This window comes from Podarcis gaigeae (genome assembly GCF_964106915.1).
Source record: "Podarcis gaigeae genome assembly, chromosome: 3".
NCBI classification, from domain to species: Eukaryota; Metazoa; Chordata; class Lepidosauria; order Squamata; family Lacertidae; genus Podarcis; species Podarcis gaigeae.
Window position 1 is genome coordinate 101,971,019 of NC_139680.1, and position 19,861 is coordinate 101,990,879.

At 40.4% G+C, this 19,861-nt stretch overlaps 1 protein-coding gene across 1 annotated transcript in view; it reads right to left on the reverse strand.

Annotated features, from left to right (window-relative positions):
- SRBD1 (S1 RNA binding domain 1) overlaps positions 1–19,861 on the reverse strand; it is a 173,580-nt gene that overhangs the window by 63,206 nt on the left and 90,513 nt on the right. The window contains exon 16 of the mRNA XM_083733186.1: positions 10,981–11,063. Coding sequence (XP_083589312.1) covers positions 10,981–11,063 — 83 coding nt within the window. The remainder of the gene's footprint in view (positions 1–10,980; positions 11,064–19,861) is intronic.

Here is a 19,861-nt window from a genome sequence, read left to right on the forward strand (position 1 = left end):
TAGACTTCCATATTATCAGTGTATTACACATTACTCTCAAAAGGATTATTCATGGAGTATTTCTATATGCTCAGAACATTATAAAAAGTAGTGCAAGGCCTTTATTTTCACCATTCATGCTAGCTGGTTGCCCGGGACCTCAAGATGCAAGTGAATCAAATTATTTTTCTTTCTTTCTTTTTCTTTGAGTTTGCCAAGAGGTTGTTAGCCTGGAGAAATCTTTTTCAGGTTCACACAGCTCCATAAAACATATAGTGTTTATTACTTTAGTTTATTTATATTTATTTAAGTCTCCGAGGTGAAACTCCAGTGGCGGCAGTGTTACAGTTCAAACAAGCCAAGGCTTAAGTTATAAATGTGCCTTTGTGAATTGGTGGTTGCGTTTTGCATGAATGCAGGGGGTTACTAATCAAGGTCTTGCTATTTATTCATTTGGGGTGGAGAGGGGCGGAGGCAAAAAAAAAAAAAAATCCAATTTCATTCCAGTATAAAATTTTACTGTTAAGGCACAAAATCCTTACACTGGCAATCAAGATTCAATAAACTGGGAAGAGAACTTTAACAAAACAGTAGCATCATAAAGCTTGGCTTTTTCTTTTTTTAAAAAGTATTATGGCCTCAGGGTGTATATTTAATGTAGGTCTTAATATACACCCTCCTAAAAGATATATTTTAATGAACACTAAAGGTCAAAAAGCCTACCACACTTTAAATGTGTATCATGATATCTAAGCCCATTATAGGAGCCTTTTATATTAACCAGGCTCGTAAGTAACCACTTCGTCTGATCACCTGGAATAATTAACTCAGGGGACCTTTAGCAAAAAACATTTCCTTTTATTTCTTGGTTTTCAATTTGTTTACGAGTCAATTAAGTTATTTTACAGAGACAGAGACCTCCCACTCCCTTCCAGGCTTTGCTATCATCACAGTTTGCCTTTACCTCCTAATCAGATTATTGGTTCTAATCTCAGCTCGTTCCATACAGTGAAGATACCAGGTAGCCTGACATCTGGCTGGTTGATAGGGGATCAAATACTTATTTCACTCATTATAATGCACATCAATCTCTGACTTTTGTCTTCTGGGTTTCTGGGAGTTTTCTTGTTGTTATTCTGTCCCTCACAGCTACAATAAACCTACCATTAAAATTATTCCTTTGTCAGAGGGCAAATCTAGCAAATTTAGCAGGGGATCAAATACTCCCCCCCCCCTCACTGTATTATCAGTTGCATCTTTCTGGCTTTTCTGTTAAGCTATAGGGTGGGAAACTTTTGCTCATGTGATTCACAACATAGAATCTTGGAATTGTTGAGTTGGAAGGGATCCCAAGGGACAGCTAAAGATGATCACATGATGATCACATGATTGTGTGTGTGCATGCATGCACAGATCTCTAAAACACAGTATCGTAACAACATTGTTTTGTTAGCCCAAGGACTGTGCATATCCATAACTTCTTCCAGAGTCCTCCAAATCTTTTCTAGGGTTTCCCCCCACCCTCCAGAGCAGATTTAAGGAGGCTTCAGGGTCACAGGGGAAGAAATGTGAACTCCCACTGCACAAACAGCAATTACTGTGCTAACAGAAAAAAATCCTTCCAGTAGCACCTTAAAGACCAACTAAGTTAGTTCTTGGTATGAGCTTTCGTGTGCATGCACACTTCTTCAGATACACACTGTGTATCTGAAGAAGTGTGCATGCACACGAAAGCTCATACCAAGAACTAACTTAGTTGGTCTTTAAGGTGCTACTGGAAGGAATTTTTTTTGTTTTGACTATGGCAGACCAACACGGCTACATATCTGTAACTGTGCTAACAGAACTACTTTGTTGTACGCAGCCTGGAATCTCATTGTCAAATGAACGTGATACCAAAGGAAAAAACTGCTAGTTAGAAGAAGGCCTAAGGTCCACCATGTACATTTGCATAGAAATCATGTTAATTCTGTAAGGTAAGTATATGCAAGTTGTTCCCCTTGTGCTCTGAAATAGTTCTTATTGGAGCCACTGACATTCATTGTTGGAATGATTTAAATCAGGCATAAGCAAACTTGGCCCTCCAGATGTTTTGGGACTACAACTCCCATTACCCCCTGACCATTGGTCCTGTTAGCTAGGGATGATGGGAGTTGTAGTCCCAAAACATCTGGAGGGCTGAGTTTGCCTATGCCTGATTTAAATCATTCATTTATTTGAATTTATTTATTCATTTAAAAGGTTCTTTTCCAGAATTACTTGCTCAATTTACTTTTATAACCCACAGTATTAGAATGGCAGCACATGGGGGGAAAACCCCAATGAAAAACACAAGGCAATGGGTTATATTCAGAGGTTACCTTCTTCCAACAGAAGGCATCTTCTTTCAACACAGAAAGAACTTTCTATGAAAGGAAGGAAACCTTAGGGTCCAACATGTAACATAAAATGGACATACCTCTGCCAGCTTAACACAAATCCCCTCCAAAACAAGCTAAACATTTATCACCCTTCTCAAAAATCCTGAGGCTGAAGTTTTGGTGAGTTTCCTTGTTTAGTCTTGTAGTGGTCCACCTTGGTTGAACTTAACATTGGAGGAAATGTGAAACAAAACAAAAAGAAGAAATTGGCAAACTGTCCGCAGGCATATGATTTTTGCAAAAGTTTGAATGCAGTTTTCGAATCATCATCTGGATGACAGCAATAAAGACAACATTCATCTTAAATAACCCTGAATGTATGCAGTTGAGTAAATTTGAATTTGTTTTGATTTAAGGTCTTCCAAAGTTGAGGCCAACTTGCTGAAGAAAAACATTAAACTATCTATAATCCTGTGTCAACATATGATGCTACTGGGAATGGTAAGTGAATTAATTTTCCAAGGAAAATTAATTACTTATGACTTACAGTTGTAAAAGCAAACAACGTAACTCTGGATTACGGCACATTTAATTTTTGTTTAGAGTAGCGATTAATTTAATTTCATATAATTCACGGCATGTAATGGAAAGCAGAACAAAGATGAAATTTTAGACAATGACTGACATAGAAAAAAGTGTATATTTTTGTTGGTGATCCAAAAATAAAGGTCAAAGATAATAATCACGGTATAATAAAACAAGATATTAGTTTCTATACAAGAGTGTTGTTTTGAGGAGGAGAGTAGTTGCAAAAAGTTGTTAGACGGATAAAATCTAGAAAGTATGAAATTGTAAAACACAACCAAAAATGCACGCTTTATATACATATCTGTTATAAAAAACAGAAAAGAGAAGAACACAATCCTTTTTAAAAATATTGGCTGCATAAAACTATGTTGCTAAAGTCACAGGATGAAGTGGAATATTGATTAAAATTGGGAACAGTAGAGAAATAAAAAGATTAAAGAAGTTTTAAAAATAATCTTGGCAACTTTTTCATGCTAAATTATACAGCTTCGCAAAAGTTTCAAGGAGTTTTAAAACCTCAGCCAGCATCAAAATAATTGTTCAGCTAGTTCTAGGAGCCCAATGGGCCTCAGAGTTGATTTTGTGCTTCTGGAACTTTTTTTTAAAAAAAAGAATTGTACAATCGTAGAAAAATAGACACTACAACAAAATTGTTTACAACCAGAAAAGCAACAGTATTACACTGTTGAATGAAAGGAGAGAAAGCAGATTTTGATAAGACTTGGAGGTCAGCTGTTAAAAAAAATACAGTAAAAAAAACTGTACCAAGCCAAGCACAAGACAAGCCCTTTTAAATGAGTAGGGAGGGATGCTTGACAAATTCTAACTTTCAAAATTCCTACGTACAATGTAATTCCTATATGTTATGTTGAACTGATGCATGTATCCGAACTTAACAGTCTACCAGATTTCACACTTATTTTAATGCTGAAACCAAATTCTTGGCTATCTGAATGTATAGGAACATAAGAGAGTCATACTGAACCAGGCCAAAGGCCCATCTAGTTTGTAGAGCCCAGCAGTGTATAAGAAGGGATGAAGCAGATTACTGGAGCAGGGAATTTGGTGCATGGATGCAGGAGATGCTTGCAGCTAAAGTAGCAAATTCTATCTTGAGAATGTGCAAAGAGCCCTGCTGTCCCTCTAGTTCAGGGGTAGGCAAACTAAATGGCCTCGGTCCAGTATACCTGAAGGAGCGTCTCCACCCCCATCGTTCAGCCCGGACACTGAGGTCCAGTGCCAAGGGCCTTCTGGCGGTTCCCTCACAGCGAGAAGCCAAGTTACAGGGAACCAGGCAGAGGGCCTTCTCGGTAGTGGCACCCGCCCTGTGGAAAGCCCTCCCACCAGATGTCAAAGAGAACAACAACTACCAAACTTTTAGAAGACATCTGAAGGCAGGCCTGTTTAGGGCTGCCTTCATTAAGCTTTTAATGTTTGATGTATCACTGTATTTTAATATTTGGTTGGAAGCCACCCAGAGTGGCTGGGGAAGCCCAGCCAGATGGGCGGGGTATAAATAATAAATTATTACTACTACTACTACTATTGGGCCTGGGGGCCGGATGCGGCCAAATCGCCTTCTAAATCTGGCCCATGGAAGGTCCGGGAATCAGTGTGTTTTCACATGAGTAGAATGTGTCCTTTTATTTAAAATGCATCTCTGGATTATTTGTGGGGCCTGCCTGGTGTTTTTACATGAGTAGAATGTGTGCTTTTATTTAAAATACACCTCTGGGTTATTTGTGGGGCATAGGAATTCGTTCATTCCCCCCCGCAATATAGTCCGGCCCACCACATGGTCTGAGGGACAGTGGACCGACCCACGGCTGAAAAAGGTTGCTGACCCCTTCTCTAGTTAAGCATCCTGTTCTCACAGTGACCATCTAATGCTTATGGGAAACCTGCAAGCAGAACATGAGCACAACGGGTTTCCAGCAAGTGGTACTCAGAAGCACACCACCTCCAATTAGGGAGGCAGAACATTGTGTTTAGCATTACAATCCTAACATGGATAGGAAATATTAAGGTGAAATCCAATGCCTTGCTTTGTGTTCTCTCAGCTTCTGTCCTTATGAAACATTTTTTAAAAAAACAGCAACCTTATGTTTTATTTTCTGACTCACTAGAAACAATGAGGTGTAAAGACTTACAGACATGCTCAAAAGTGTGTCTATCCCCCCCCCCCCCATTTAAAGGAATGTCAGGGACAGCTTTGGATCCAACCTGCCCTCTCGGATGTCCCCTTTTTCGCCCTACCAACATCAGAATGCCAACATTCGCTGGGCCAGGTTGTCAAAGGAACTGTTGCCATCACAAAGAAGAAAAGAAGAAGAAGGAGAAGGAAAAGAAGAAGAAGAAGAGGAGGAGGAGTTTGGATTTGATATCCCACTTTACCACTACCCCAAGGAGTCTCAAAGTGGCTAACAATCTCCTTTCCCTTCCTCCCCCACAACAAACACTCTGGGAAGTGAGTGGGGCTGAGAGACTTCAAGAAGTGTGACTGGCCCAAGGTCACCCAGCAGCTGCATGTGGAGGAGCGGAGATGCGAACCCGGTTCACCAGATTACGAGTCTACCGCTCTTAACCACTACACCACCACTGGCTCTTAAGGGCGGTACCCGATGCCCTAATTCCATTAGCGCAAGGATTTGAGCTTGCTGAATGGGTTTCTCCCCCCCATCCTCCCCCTGCGGATACCCGCCCCAAAATGCTCTGGGTGGTTGGGGAAACCCCAATAAAAGATTTAGGAGACATATGAGAGGAGGAAGGGGATAAGTTCTGTTTCACAAGGGTAAATCATTGCATAAATGGAACAAGAGACTCTGTGCTAATTTGGAGCACTGTCATCTATGGAGAAGGAGGCTCTGACTGACATCAGATCAAGCTTTCCAGATTCAGAACAGAACTCTGTCTCTTGACAGCAAAGGGGTAGTTCTGATCTATTCTATTGCCCCTGGGACATCCTCCCAAAGACCATATCATTGCACCCTAAATCTGTATTCTAGGCAAACTTAAAAAACAACAACCAACCTGTGGATTGTGGAAACAGAATAAAGATATAGGTAAATACAATCAAAAGTGACATAGACCAGTTTGCCCATTGTTTTAGTTGAGTCCAAGTAGGTATTTGGGATCCTGCTCCTTCCTACATTTTTTTTTTTTTTTGTATTCACTAGTGATTCCAGTTACGATTTTAAATGTTCTCAAAATGTTCATGTAAGCACGTATATTGTATTCAATGTAAGGACAAGTAGACTGATTAAGAAATAACCAAAATCCACACGCCTCATATATAACCTTTATCATATATTCCCTGAAGTAGTCAAGCCAGGCTTCCTCAGCCTTGGCCCTCCATATGTTTTTTGGCATACAACTCCCAAGATTCCTACCTAGCAGGACCAGTGGTCAGGGATGATGGGAATTGTAGTCTCAAAACATCTGGAGGGCCGAGGTTGAGGAAGCCTGAGTTAAGCACTAGCTTGAAGGTCATTTCATAGATGCTGGAGTTGCAATCAGAAAGGTGTTAAGAGTGGGTGACCACCACTAATATTATGATTTGATATAATGCCACTTTGTTAAAAGACAGAAGACCAATTACTTTGGGACAAAGGGGCAAAAATGTAAAATAGCCGTTTGGAAGGGGAGGGACTGCACAGTTTAACGTTGACAGCAAAACCCCACAAATCAGACCGCTGAACAATTGTTTCCCTGCAAAATGTGTGGTTTAAGCACATCTAAGCAAATGGCACTCTGCTCTCTGGAAGTTCTGTTCACCTCATAAATTAACCACCTCATTTCCCTCATCACACACACGAAAAGAATACAAAGTCCCTTCATACATATTTGTTTTAATAAAAGTAATAAAGCAAGTCCAGAAGTTATAGTTGTTATGACATAATCGCACCTCAGAGGTTTAAAAATCACTCAGTGGCACATCATCCCTCAAAATCACTTTTTGCAAGCAACTGTCTCAAGACACCAGCCTTCTATTGTACCTGAAATACCCTGCAGTCCTATTCATATATACATTTCTAAGCACTAAGTGGAAAAACACATAGTTTCTGGAAAAACTGATAGTTTCTACTACTGAAGTAAACACAGGGAATCTATGTACATCTTTGCATTCAAGTGTAAAACAGCAGTAAGTTGTAAAGATGAAAGACACTGAGTATCTATTATATCTATGGGTTTGTGTATGCGGAGTAAACATACACATCTCCCCTCGATCCTTAAAGCACAAGATTTTTAGTGTATGAGTCTTTTAGAGGGAAGCATCTAACCTTGAAAAGCTGCCATATTGTGTGGAAATCTCTAAAGGTTGGAAAATTCATATCCTCCTAATAGATTCCTATTCACTGATACTAAAATTTCGACCATGTGATTATTTTGTGTGAAAAGAGTGTTTGTTAAAACTTCCTCAAATGTGGAAAGCTGTACTTTTAGTTTTTGAAAGCTCCACATCTTATCTCAGATTTGTACTTATCGAAGTGGAAAACATTTGAAGTGAAGTTCAGTGTAAACCCACTGAAAATGATATCATGTAATAAACATATGTCCTCTCCATAACTAAAAATTATGGGTGTTTAGAAGTTTCCATTTTTTATCAATGGAAACTTTCCTAGGCAAGGAGTTTCAAAGCCAGGTTGCCAACACAGAAAAGGCCCTCTCTTCAGAAACCACCTGTCTCATTCCAAAGGCAGGAGAACTCAAAGCCCACATAATTCAAAAATATAGAAGTGTCTTCTGAGATAGGCTTCTCATTCTGTAGTGCCATAAGTTCCTTACCCCAGTGTGCATTCTTAAGAGGGTCACAACTTGCATGATAGAACCTTTTTGAACAGCTGCTAAAGTGCAATTCACTTAACCAGGAGTGATGTTATGCAGTCAGTCCCACAACTATCACAAGAGGGATCCCGATATTCCCTTTCAACAAAGCCTGACTGCATACACTGATCATTGGGCTTGGCCCAAGCATAAAAACTGCATACCGAGAGCAGATAGAAAAACATCCACTCTGCTTGCCAGCAGCGAAGAACTGTTGGCTTCCCCATGGGATCCAACTGAGAAGACCCTGCTACAATTTAATGGGCCTATTCATGGCACTAAATGTCGAAAGAATTAGGTGCAAAAACTTAAAAACCCAGCCTAGATTCATATGACAGCAATACCGACAGGACACTTGAGATTATTAAAGGAAATCTCCCACTGTCAATTAAAGGGGAAGCGACCCTTCGTGAAACAGCGTTCCCTCAACTTCCAATAGGTTATTTTAAGAAAATGGTCTCTAGCTCCTTTCTGTCAATCTTGATTTTTTAATTTTTTTTAAGATACCAAAAAGCTTGACTGTAAAATATCCAGTTTCATTTTGGAATGGAAAAGGCCCCAGAACAAAATGTTTGGGAAGAGGAAAGGGGGTGGGGGAGAAACCCGCTACACATTAAACCACCAAGGGAAGAGGAGAAGGCCAGAACGAGGGCAAGAGGAGAAGGCATGGCGTTAGCCGCATTGTATTTAAACTTCACATTAGGTATTCCAATTATACTTTATAAAATCCCTCTTTGATCAGGACCCTGGAGCAATACATGGAAACTAGGGGGAGAAATTAGTTCAACTGTTTTCCCTTAAGGAGTCTACATATAAAAGCATTATTCGCAGATTTTATTTGACACAAAATGCTGCAGTTACATCTGGAACCAAGTATGCTTCCCTTCTGGGTGCTTGAAAAACTATACACATTATCTCTCATATGCTTAAAGGATGTTAATTTCCCAAATGTGTTAAGGAGAGAAGATTTCAGAGTGTAGAACAAGGAGGAATTTATTACTGAAATGATTTTTTTTAAGCTGCGTTCACAAATATGGCTGGTCAATAAAATCTGCAACATCAAAATGGTGCAGATTTTTTACTAATGTTAAATTTGTGGCAAAGGACCCAGTACAGGGCTAATATTTTCTGCTCTAAAGAAACTTAACGGCCGCTGCAACATAAGAAATCCTGGGCTAGGTAGGAGAAGACTGCGCTGTGACTCCACCTCACAGAAGTCTCAACCCATTGAACTGGGGTAATGCTGGCACTTTGTTACCACAGAGAAACTATTAGCCGAGTGCGTTTACTTTTACCCCTGGGTGGACTTAATCCCAAAGGTCTTCCTCTTCCTCCTCTTCCTTCAGCTGTTCAGCTGAAAACAAACAACTATGTACGCTTAAAGGAAGAAAAGTCACAAAAATTTAATCCGCTCCCCTTAGACTTGTTCTGTTGCCGAAGGATAATAACACTTTTGACACACAAGTTGAACAATTTGTCTCCCTAAGTGGCACTGAATGCTCTGGTGATTCAGAATTCCTTTACATCACTGAGCATGCATCTTATATACCTTCTGGGGTGATATTTTCATTTAAAAACTTCTGACAAGAGGTTTTGTCTACCTAAAGGTATTGTCTACTCTCTGCTGTCACTGGAGGAGCAGGGAGGAACCGGCAAGACACACTTGTCATCTCACCCACGCCAGAGTATTAATTTCAGTACCTGGTCTCCTCAACAGGCCTGTATAGCCTTTAAAACACCAGACAGCGCTCTCAAGGGGGTTCATGCCAATGTTTGATCTAGTGGCAGCAACAACAGATCACATATGTGAGGCCCTCCACTCCTTTGATTTATATGCCCTCACTAGGAATGCTGCCAAATTATTTTGATCATGAATTGAGACCAAGATTTAAAAACAACAACAACAACCAAGGCTCCCCTCCAATGTTTAGTTACTAAACTCACTTATAAAAAATGTGCTTAGACACAATTCCTTTTCGAAATGATTTAATTTGTGCTCTCTGATACAATAAGCACGAGGCGTTTGCTTTTTTCTAGCTTTGTGGAGAAACGTCAAAGATCAGAACATGCATCAATAGAAGACATGTGGGTTCTCAGCATCTGGTAAGTAATAGTATTTTTTTTTTAGTATTTTAATTTTTGTATGGTTGTGATCCCGCCCTGATATTATTGTTTTATCTTTTTGTAAACTGCTTTGAGGGTTTTGTTTTTCTACTTTTACAATCAAGCGGTGTATAGATTTTATGCAACGAACAATCAGTGCACCTGACTCTCAAATATTTAGGAGAACTCTAAGTTTGATAAACTGCCTCCTTAACAGTTTCAGCTTAGTGAGAAGGATCTAGAAAATATGAGATTCACTTCCTGAAGTCTGGACATTTTTGAAGGCCTAGTATAACCTAGCACCCACAAACAAGTTGATAGAATTTTTGTTGTTTGGTATTGTGGCTAAAAACCACAGCTGCTCTTCTGCTTTTAAACCACCGAAGGTGACCACTAACACTACTGTAAAAGAAGGAAATACTATTTCCAGTGTTTCTTCCTGCAACCCTCATGCCACTTTCCACACTACATTGGATGGTCCCCCCCAATGAAGGGAAAAAACCATCAGATTTACAGTTCTGAAAACTGGTTTTCATTGCAACGGATTACATGTTCATGGCCACATAGTATTTACACCACTGCCAATTTCAAAAATACTGGAAATTTCCACCATATGCTAACATACGTATTTGCTCAAATGTAATTTTTAATCATTAAAATGTTTCCACTTCATATTTAATTAATTTTAAAGGTATGGGGAATAAAGGCTCCCGGATCAAATAGCTGAAGAAATGTCATAGACAAGGATATAGCCAATAGCCTCTGAGTGGAGAATCAATATCTTATAGTGTTTTCCCAAGAGGGCTTAAAAAAAAAACACCCAACCCATTGTTGTAGCAATGTGAAAGAGAGAAGGCTTTGCAGATCAGGTTACCAGCCTGATCTGATGTTTTTAATAGACAATAAATCTGGCTGCAGCCATCGCTAAGTCTCAGTCGCAATCGTTAAAGCCAGGGAATTTTTAAAGAAAAAACCTGCACCAGGACTTATAAATATTTATTACCATTCCACAAATCTTTTAAAGCAGACATATAACTAGTTGACACTTAATTACCAAGCACTGTTTCAGTGTTCCTTCATATCAGGTTGGATTATACTTAGATTAAAATGATCTGCACTGCCTTACCTGGTACATTCCAACTCCAATGTGTTTGGGCTCAATTTTCACTAGCTCAGCTAATGGGTCCTGTACTCGTCTCGCAATGGAAACTGGGGGGGAGAAAAGGGGGGGGGAATAAAAAAATAAGAATGGTGTCCTGTGAAATGTAGGACTAAGTAAGTACATTTTGTTGCGTCTGTCCAGTGTTGGTAACTTTCATTCTGTGGAGCAAGAAAAATAAAGTTACAGGATACCAGAGGTGGGCGTGGGCGTGGGGGAGAGTTTCACATGAGAAAATGCCATTTTATTGTAAAAATATGTAGCGCATTTTCATCAAAGCACCTCTAGAAACTAATCCCATCATGTAAACTTTTTTGGGGTCTACTTTTTAAAAATGCAAGTAAGAGATTAAGTAAGAGGAGCCTACATGCCTCCGTATTCAGATATCAACACAAACACACCATTAACCAACTTTTGAAGCAAACATAAAATTAGCTTAGGCAAATTACACAGTTAACAAAATTTATTTTACACCACATTTTGAGCTGGAAATCTGGGTAATTTAGTAATTTAGACAATCCGAACATAAAATATCAGTTTACTGTGATGTGTGTCCCTCTTAATCAGTTGCTCACTTTTCTCAATCTCTTTTTAAAAAGAACACTGTTAATATTTTTTCAGTTTGCTGTACAGTACTTTAGGAATATTTCCTAGGAAACTGTTTATAAATCTTTAAATAAAGAAATAAACAAAACTCTATTTCTCATTCAGTAGAATTAATCAATTAATGGATGCTGTGGATAGATTTTGTTAAGTGAACATTTTAAGAAATATGAATTTCAATTGTAGCTGCCCTGTTCTGTGAAAGTATCTGAAGTTATAATTTTACAAATATTCTAGCTACATATCTTAAGTGAGACAACATGTGCAAAATTTATATATCCGAGCTGAAATGGTTGTTTTCAGTACACAGTTTCAAAACATAAACATTATCATGCATCATACATGCTCTCTTATACTATAGTCATCAGTTAGCTCAGTCACATAAAGATAAAGGTTAAGGTATCCCTGACCGTTAGGTCGTCACGGACGACTCAGGGGTTGCGGTGCTCATCTCACTCTATAGGCCGAGGAGCCAGCATTTGTCTGCCGACAGCTTCCGGGTCATGTGGCCAGCATGACTAAGCCGCTTCTGGCGAACCAAAGCAGCGCACAGAAACACCGTTTACCTTCCTGCCGGAGCGGTACCTATTTATCTACTTGCACTTTGATGTGCTTTCGAACTGCTAGGTTGGCAGGAGCAGGGACCGAGCAATGGGAGCTCACCCCATCATGGGGATTCAAACTGCCGACCTTCTGATCAGCAAGCCCTAGGCTCTGTGGTTTAGAACACAGCGCTACCCGTGTCACATACATTGCACTAATATTCACTAAGCTTGTGCATCAACTGCAATCAGATATCTAACACTGTGTGAATGGTCCAATCTTCCTATTGCATTGTTGTTGCTAGTCCTGGATAGTTTATATTGATATACAGTGGTACCTCTGGTTAAGAACTTAATTCGTTCCGGAGGTCCGTTCTTAACCTGAGGTACCACTTTAGCTAATGGGGCCCCCCACCGCTGCTGTGTGATTTCTGTTCTCATCCTGAAGCAAAGTTCTTAACCCGAGGTACTATTTCTGCGTTAGCGGAGTCTATAACCTGAAGCGTCTGTAACCCGAGGTACCACTGTATTTGCATAGCGTTCATTCAAGCACACAAAAGTATGCACACACTCCTTGGCATGTCCTCAAATGACAATACCATAATATCACTGTAACCAATATCTCAACTCATTTCTCATCAAATAGTAACCTGAGAACAATGTTTTCTTAAAACGGTCTATATATCTCTATCTGTATTTGTTGCAATTCCGCAGAGAACAAACATTATTTATTTTATTATTAGAGCTGCAATAGCTAACAGATGGCCAAGCCAATTAAACACTTTTAGTTGACTAACACAGTGTTTCCCAACCTTGTGCCTCCAGATGTTTTTGGCCTACAACTCCCATCATCCCTAGCTAGCAAGACCAGTGGTCAGGGATGATGGGAGTTGTAGGCCAAAAACATCTGGAGGCACAAGGTTGGGAAACACTGGACTAACATACATCACAGAATCATGGAATTGGAAGGGCCTCCAAGGATTATCCAGTCCAACCCCCCTGTAATGCTGGAATCATAGATTGAGGTAGGTAGGTAGGTAGGTAGGTAGGTAGGTAGAGAGAGAGAGAGAGGAGAGAGAGAGAGAGAGAGAGAGAGAGAGAGAGAGATGATAGATAGATTAGATAGATGATGGATAGATAGATAGATAGATAGATAGATAGATAGATAGATAGAGATAGATAGATGATAGATGATAGATGATAGATAGATAGATAGATAGATAGATAGATAGATAGATAGATGATAGATATAGATGATATAGACAGATAGATAGATGCACACTCATACAGAGTTGTCCAATTAAGTGGAAGCATATTTTGAGCTGGATCAAGATTTCACTGCTGACAATGGAGATTTCAGATTCTACCCCTTCCCTTGCAGCCCTCAGTGTACCACTGCTCTGAAGAGTCACCAACAAATTAAAACTGTTACTCCATAAATTGACCTCCCTCCACCTCTGCCAGCTGGATAGCTCTGCTAGATCAGCGGTCTTCTGGGGGCAGAATGAATTCTTCCCTTGGCTCTGCACCCTGATCACACATAGCCATTTGACTTTTTCAAAGCCCACACTAAGAATATCAATGGAGGGTTTTAAAAGCTTAATTTTTAAACTTTTTATTTATTGCATTTTGGGGTGGGGAAATCCCAAAGCCAGGGAGTTGCAGGCCTTTGTTTCAATAATTTGTGTTAATAGATAGGAAGCTGCCTTATACAGAGACCCATGGTGCGTATAGTCCAATATTCTCTACACTGACTGTAGAACTCTCCATGGTTTCAGACAGAGGTCTTATTCCAGCCCTACCTAGAGATAACTGGGACTTGAATCTGTGAAAAGCATGTGCTCTACCACAGAACTACAGCCCATTCAAAGTGCCTTGAATGAGCTGCACTGCTCACTCTGTAATTCTCAAACTGTGTACTATGAGTAATTAAAGGCTCAATTTTGTCCAAAGCATCCACACACAGAGGGAACAGGCAACTGAATCTCTGGACAATTCCTTGTTCTAGCCTTGAATCTTTCCAATCAGTCATTGTGGGTAATTCTTTTTTGGTGCGATGGGACCATTCAATCGCTCCCAAAGCCTAATTACCCATCAGCAAAAGATTCTCCCTGTCATAGCTGCCCGTCACCAGTGCCGGATTACGTATAAGAAACAAGCTATAGCTTAAATGTAAAGGTAAAGGGACCCCCGACTGTTAAGTCCAGTCGCAGACGACTCTGGGGTTGCGGTGCTCATCTCGCTTTACTGACTAAGGGAGCCGGTGTTTGTCCGCAGACAGCTTCCGGGTCATGTGGCCAGCATGAATAAGCTGCTTCTAGTGAACCAGAGCAGTGCATGGAAACACCGTTTACCTTCCCGCCGGAGCGGTACCTATTTATCTATTTAGCTATAGCTTAGGGCCCCACAATTAATATACTTCTTCTTAATTGTATTTCAAGTTCAACAATTACTTTGATAAAATATGTATTTTGTTATGTGCAAATGGCTTTAGATAGCTATTAGGTCCATAAATTATCATATAGCATATATTCAACACAAAAAACAGCGACAATTTGTTGCTGACAAAGGACAGCTGGACATATAAAGGGCTCCATTACCTTCAGTAGCTGAGGGCCTCATCAAACCTAAATCTGGCCCTGCCCAACACAGTCAGGGTTGAGGACTGCATAGGAACACACAAGAGGCAGAAAGACTTCACTGCTTCAGCAAGGTCACACCCCAAAGAGGAAGACATGAGTCGTCCTTCCTGTTAAGCAAGGTCGAACAGCCAACCCAGGTGGGTAGTGCTATTCTGAAGCCTGAGAGTATGTCACTCCAAGAAGGTGTTTGCAGTGTGTTGGTACGCCTGGCATGCTACACCAGGAAGTGCCCATGTCAGCTTTTGGGCCCTGCGGTCTCAATTTCGAATCTGTATTGCAAGTAACAATCTGCTGCATGCGTTTTCCTTCCAAGCCTTTCAAGTTCTTGTTTATGTATCCGCTGCGTGGGTCCCGTTCGTGATACTTTTCAATATTATGGAATGTTCCGAAATTCATTTCTGATAGCTGGGGAGGGGGGAGAAATTTGATATGGTTTGTACTCAAAGGCGAGCTTACCTAATGCACAGATTCCGAAAGAGGTATGCAAACCAAAACACAGCCATTCTTTGAAGTTCACACTTCACTGAATTTTGCAATCCAGTTCTCCAGCCAAGCAATGTGTACAAAAATACTAGGTTAAAAGTGTGCCTACGTTAGTGAAAACTACAAACAAACTGTGTGTATTAGGATACATTTGCACCAAAATGCTGGTGAATTTTCACAAAGACTTAAAAAAAGAATAATATATTGCACAATGATGTGGAAATGTGAAGGAATGGACATAGGTTTGGAAAAATGAGAAACTGAAATTGGAATATTTGCTCATCCCTACTGACAGCTCACCGCATGAGGTGGCTGCGCACAGAACCAAAGGTTCTCAGTTCAAGACCCTGAAACTCCTGTCAATTGGTACAAAAAATTGGCAGGGGGAAAAAGTAGCAGCGTTTTATGGAAGCAACCAGCCCTAGAAATTGTATCAATGCATGCATGTAAGTATTTCGTGCAATTCATATACTGTTTGTTTCCAAAACCTCTCAAAGTGGTTTTACAAAAAGAATAAAGCAATAAAATCAGTAAAAAAAAAAACCTGTTAAAAGCAACTATTTTAAAAAATCAAATAATAATCAAAATAACGATAAGCTAAAAACAGGTGAAAACATTATATGTATCTGGGTAGGCTGGGTAGGCTTGTCTAAACACAAATGTTTTTAGCAGACGCTGAAAAGAGTACACTGAAGGTAGCTTGCTGGAAGTTAACAGACAAGAAGCTCTAAATCAAGGGTCAGCAAACTTTTTCAGTAGGGGGCCGGTCCACCGTCCCTCAGACCTTGTGCGGGGAGGGGGCAACTATATTTTGAAGAAGAAGAAAAAAATGAATGAATTCCTAAGACCCACAAATAACCCAGAGATGCATTTTAAATAAAAGCACACATTCTACTCATGTAAAAACACGTTGATTCCCGGACTGTCCGCAGGCCGGATTTAGATGGCGAATGGGCCAGATCCGGCTCCCGGGCCTTAGTTTGCCTACCCATGCTCTAAATTGTAGCCACTAGAAGATCAAGAAAATGCAGAATACAAGGCACCTATCCTTCCAAGTGATCTCATGACCATTAGCTACAACAGAGTTTCAGAAAACGATGATGTTTACCTTAGCAAGAGAACAAACCCGATACATAATTGTTTACGTGAGATCTCTCCAGTACCACAACACAAAGGCACGCACCTATGCACACCGCAGAGAGCTGCATTCACGGGTCTACATCCCCACCTTCCGATAAAGATGCATAGTTAAGGTTAAGTTCACTGCTCGGTCACGCACAAGTTTTCACATCCTTTATTACAAGTTTTAACATACACCGACAATGGCAGCTCGCAGGCTTGGCTTAGAAAGAACCACACTGGTGACATCCGATCCGCCAGCTTCTATAACAGAGAACTTGTGAATTCAAAGGCTTTCACATATGCCTTTCTTGTCAAAAACACAAAAGGTTAATCAGTGCAAGCAGTACAGCTTAGGAGAGAAATGCTCTCCTATAATAATCACACATATAATTACCAATTGGAGCTCCAGTGGTAAGAGATCAAGAACAGTCTTTAAAAGGCGGTGTTATTTTACCAAAGAAGAATGGGTGAAGAGGTAACAAAGGGTTGGAGTAGATGGTTTTGCTTTGTTTTTGTTTTTTAAAGGAAGAGGAAGACAGGAAGAAAGTTGTGAAGGGAAGCCCAGTTGCAAACACAGCTTAGAACAAATTTATCTGTGTATGTTCAGAGACGCACATATTTATTTGAAATGCAGCCCACCTTTACATTAGTCACGTTCAGAGAAGCCAACACAAATTAAAATAAAACTGCACAAATAAAATACAAGACTGATTCTAACAGACACAATATATGCCTAACATCAAATAATGTAGTGCCATAATACTCTGACGTAAAAATTAACAGCAAAGTTTGAGTCCTCCTTCGGTAGCCAAAACTTTATTTTTCTCTGAATTTAAAAATGGTAAATAGAGGGGTGTTTTCCTTGGCACCACCCTCTGCTGCCAACAATTAAAATTTTCCATTTATTGTCTTTTTTTTCTTTTTAAAAAAGGATTGCTATTATTTTCATTAAACATTAAGAACAGCAAATATAACCTCACAGAATTATTTAAGTTACAAGCTGGTACAAAGCAAAGCACAGATGTTTTCTAGTCTCAGCTTCTGCTGCCAACCACTGACATCCTTGAAAGCCAGCAATGGAGAATAGAAATATTAGAACAGCCATGCTGAATGATGCCATTGGCCCATGTAGCCCAGTATCCCCTTCTCACAATGGCCAACCTATGGGAAGCCTGCAAGCTGGGCATGAGCGCAATTGTCCACTCTTCCCTCATGATTTCCAGCAACCAGTGTTCAAAGGAATACTGCCTCTGGCAGTGGAGAGAGAACATAGCACCCATGGCTCCTAGCCACCAACAGTCTTACCCACCATGAACAGAACTAATCCTCTTTGACAAATCCCTCACAACATTTCCGTGAGTCAGATTAGGTCAAGAGAGTACCTCTCTTCACAACATCATGGGCCAGGATAGCCTTGACCCTGACCTACATGCACAGCGTTATACACCTCCAGCTCTGTTCATCCATCCCCTCCCTTAGTAGTAGTAGTAGCAATAATAATAATAATAATAATAATAGTAGTAGTAGTAGTAGTAGTAGTAAGGTAAAGGTAAAGGGACCCCTGACCATTAGGTCCAGTCGTGGACGACTCTGGGGTTGCGGCACTCATCTTGTTTTACTGGCTGACGGAGCCGGCATACAGCTTCCCGGTCATGTGGCCAGCATGACTAAACTGCTTCTGGTGAACCAGAGCAGCACACGGAAACGCCGTTTACCTTCCCGCCGGAGCGGTACCTATTTATCTACTTGCACTTCGTGCTTTCGAACTGCTAGGTTGGCAGGAGCAGGGATCGAGCAACAGGAGCTCACCCGGTCACAGGGATTCAAACTGCCGACCTTCTGATCAGAAAGGCCTAGGCTCTGTGGTTTAGACCAAGCACCACCCGCGTCCCAATGCACACATAGATGACCCCTTTTCAGACCTTTGGGGGTCTACCAGAAAGATTAGGGTCAGTGGCCCAGCTTCTCACCCCACTTGGCCACACACAAGTTGAACACACAGAGAAGAAGAGTATTGTGACTGGTGCAAGATGAACCAGAGAGCTTCATAGTGGAGTAGGGATTCGAAACTGGGTATGCCTAGTACTATTTTGACACGCTAACCACTGCACCACACTGCTTCTGAACATCCCCAGAGGGACATGGTTTTCGTTCCACAAAAGCTGATATATTTGTTCGTCTTCATGACACAACAAGATTCTATGTTGTTGTTTCTTGCCACAAACTAACAGGACTTATACCACAGGGATTCTTTCCCTGGGAAAGAATAACATTAATAGTTATTATAGACATTTTGAAATAGTCTAACAAAATATTAAAGTGCCGAGTAGAATTATTTTACAACACATTAAAATTAACTGACTTCTATATCTATTTTTGGGAGCAAAGTAAGAGACACATTTCTTTTTAAATGCTTATACTAATATTGAATAGTGTTTTCATTCACAGATATTGGATTTTTCTTTCCAACAGAAAAATATAAGGAGTTAAAAATAAGTATGATGATGATGAGGCTAGAGATTCTGTTTAAAAAGTTTCTTTTAAAGGTCAGCCGGGACAAACATCAAAGCACATTCATAATCTTTAAAATAGTGTTGTCAAAACAAGACATCTGAAGGCTGGAGGTGTGAAGTGAAACTTGTGAAGTCAGACCATGCTTCTTTTAAAATTAAAAAGAAATAAGAGTGATACAGTGTTTTGACTTCTACATGAGGCTGTTTCAGTTTATTGAGGAAACATAACCTGAAGATTCCTCCTGCGAAGCTGAGGCAAAACCTTTTAGGTCATCAATTAGGAATAAAACACGATTGCAACATCTGGCATGACAACAGCATATTGTGCTGTCATGCAGGAAACCCATGTAAAATTTCATGGCTGGAGGGGAGGGGAGGAGCCAGGTGGCAAAGCGAATCTCATACACACACTTTTCACCTCGGCATCTCTGGCATACAATGCAGATGTTTCAGTACGGATACCATCTTATCATCCAGATAGCTTGGGGCGCCTTGCAAAAGAAGTGATTTAATAACAGTTTGGTGGTCTCAGTCCACCTCCATGCTACATATTTGACATGACAAAACCACCGCACAGTTTTAACATTTTTGCCCATGAGCAGTGAAATGTCTTGACAGTGCTGTTGGGGGGAGAGGGAGGAGGCTCTGAGGAGCTCGTCTGAAGCAAAAACCAGAACAAAACGAAAACCACAAGCGAATAATGTCGACTCCTTGCCTGGCTAACAAACTGAGTTACATTCTTCTTCCTCAAAGCACTGTTAATTCATTCCTTCTCAGGAGTGGTATTTATACCCAATTTTTTACAGTACCTAAAGCAGTGGTGCTACAAACACGTTAGCTCACAACCAAAGGATACGCAAGCAAAAGATGTCCACTTACCCTAATGCAAATACAACTGGAGGGATGGTTTCTAAGGCGAAAAGGAAGGAATAATTTTGTGTTG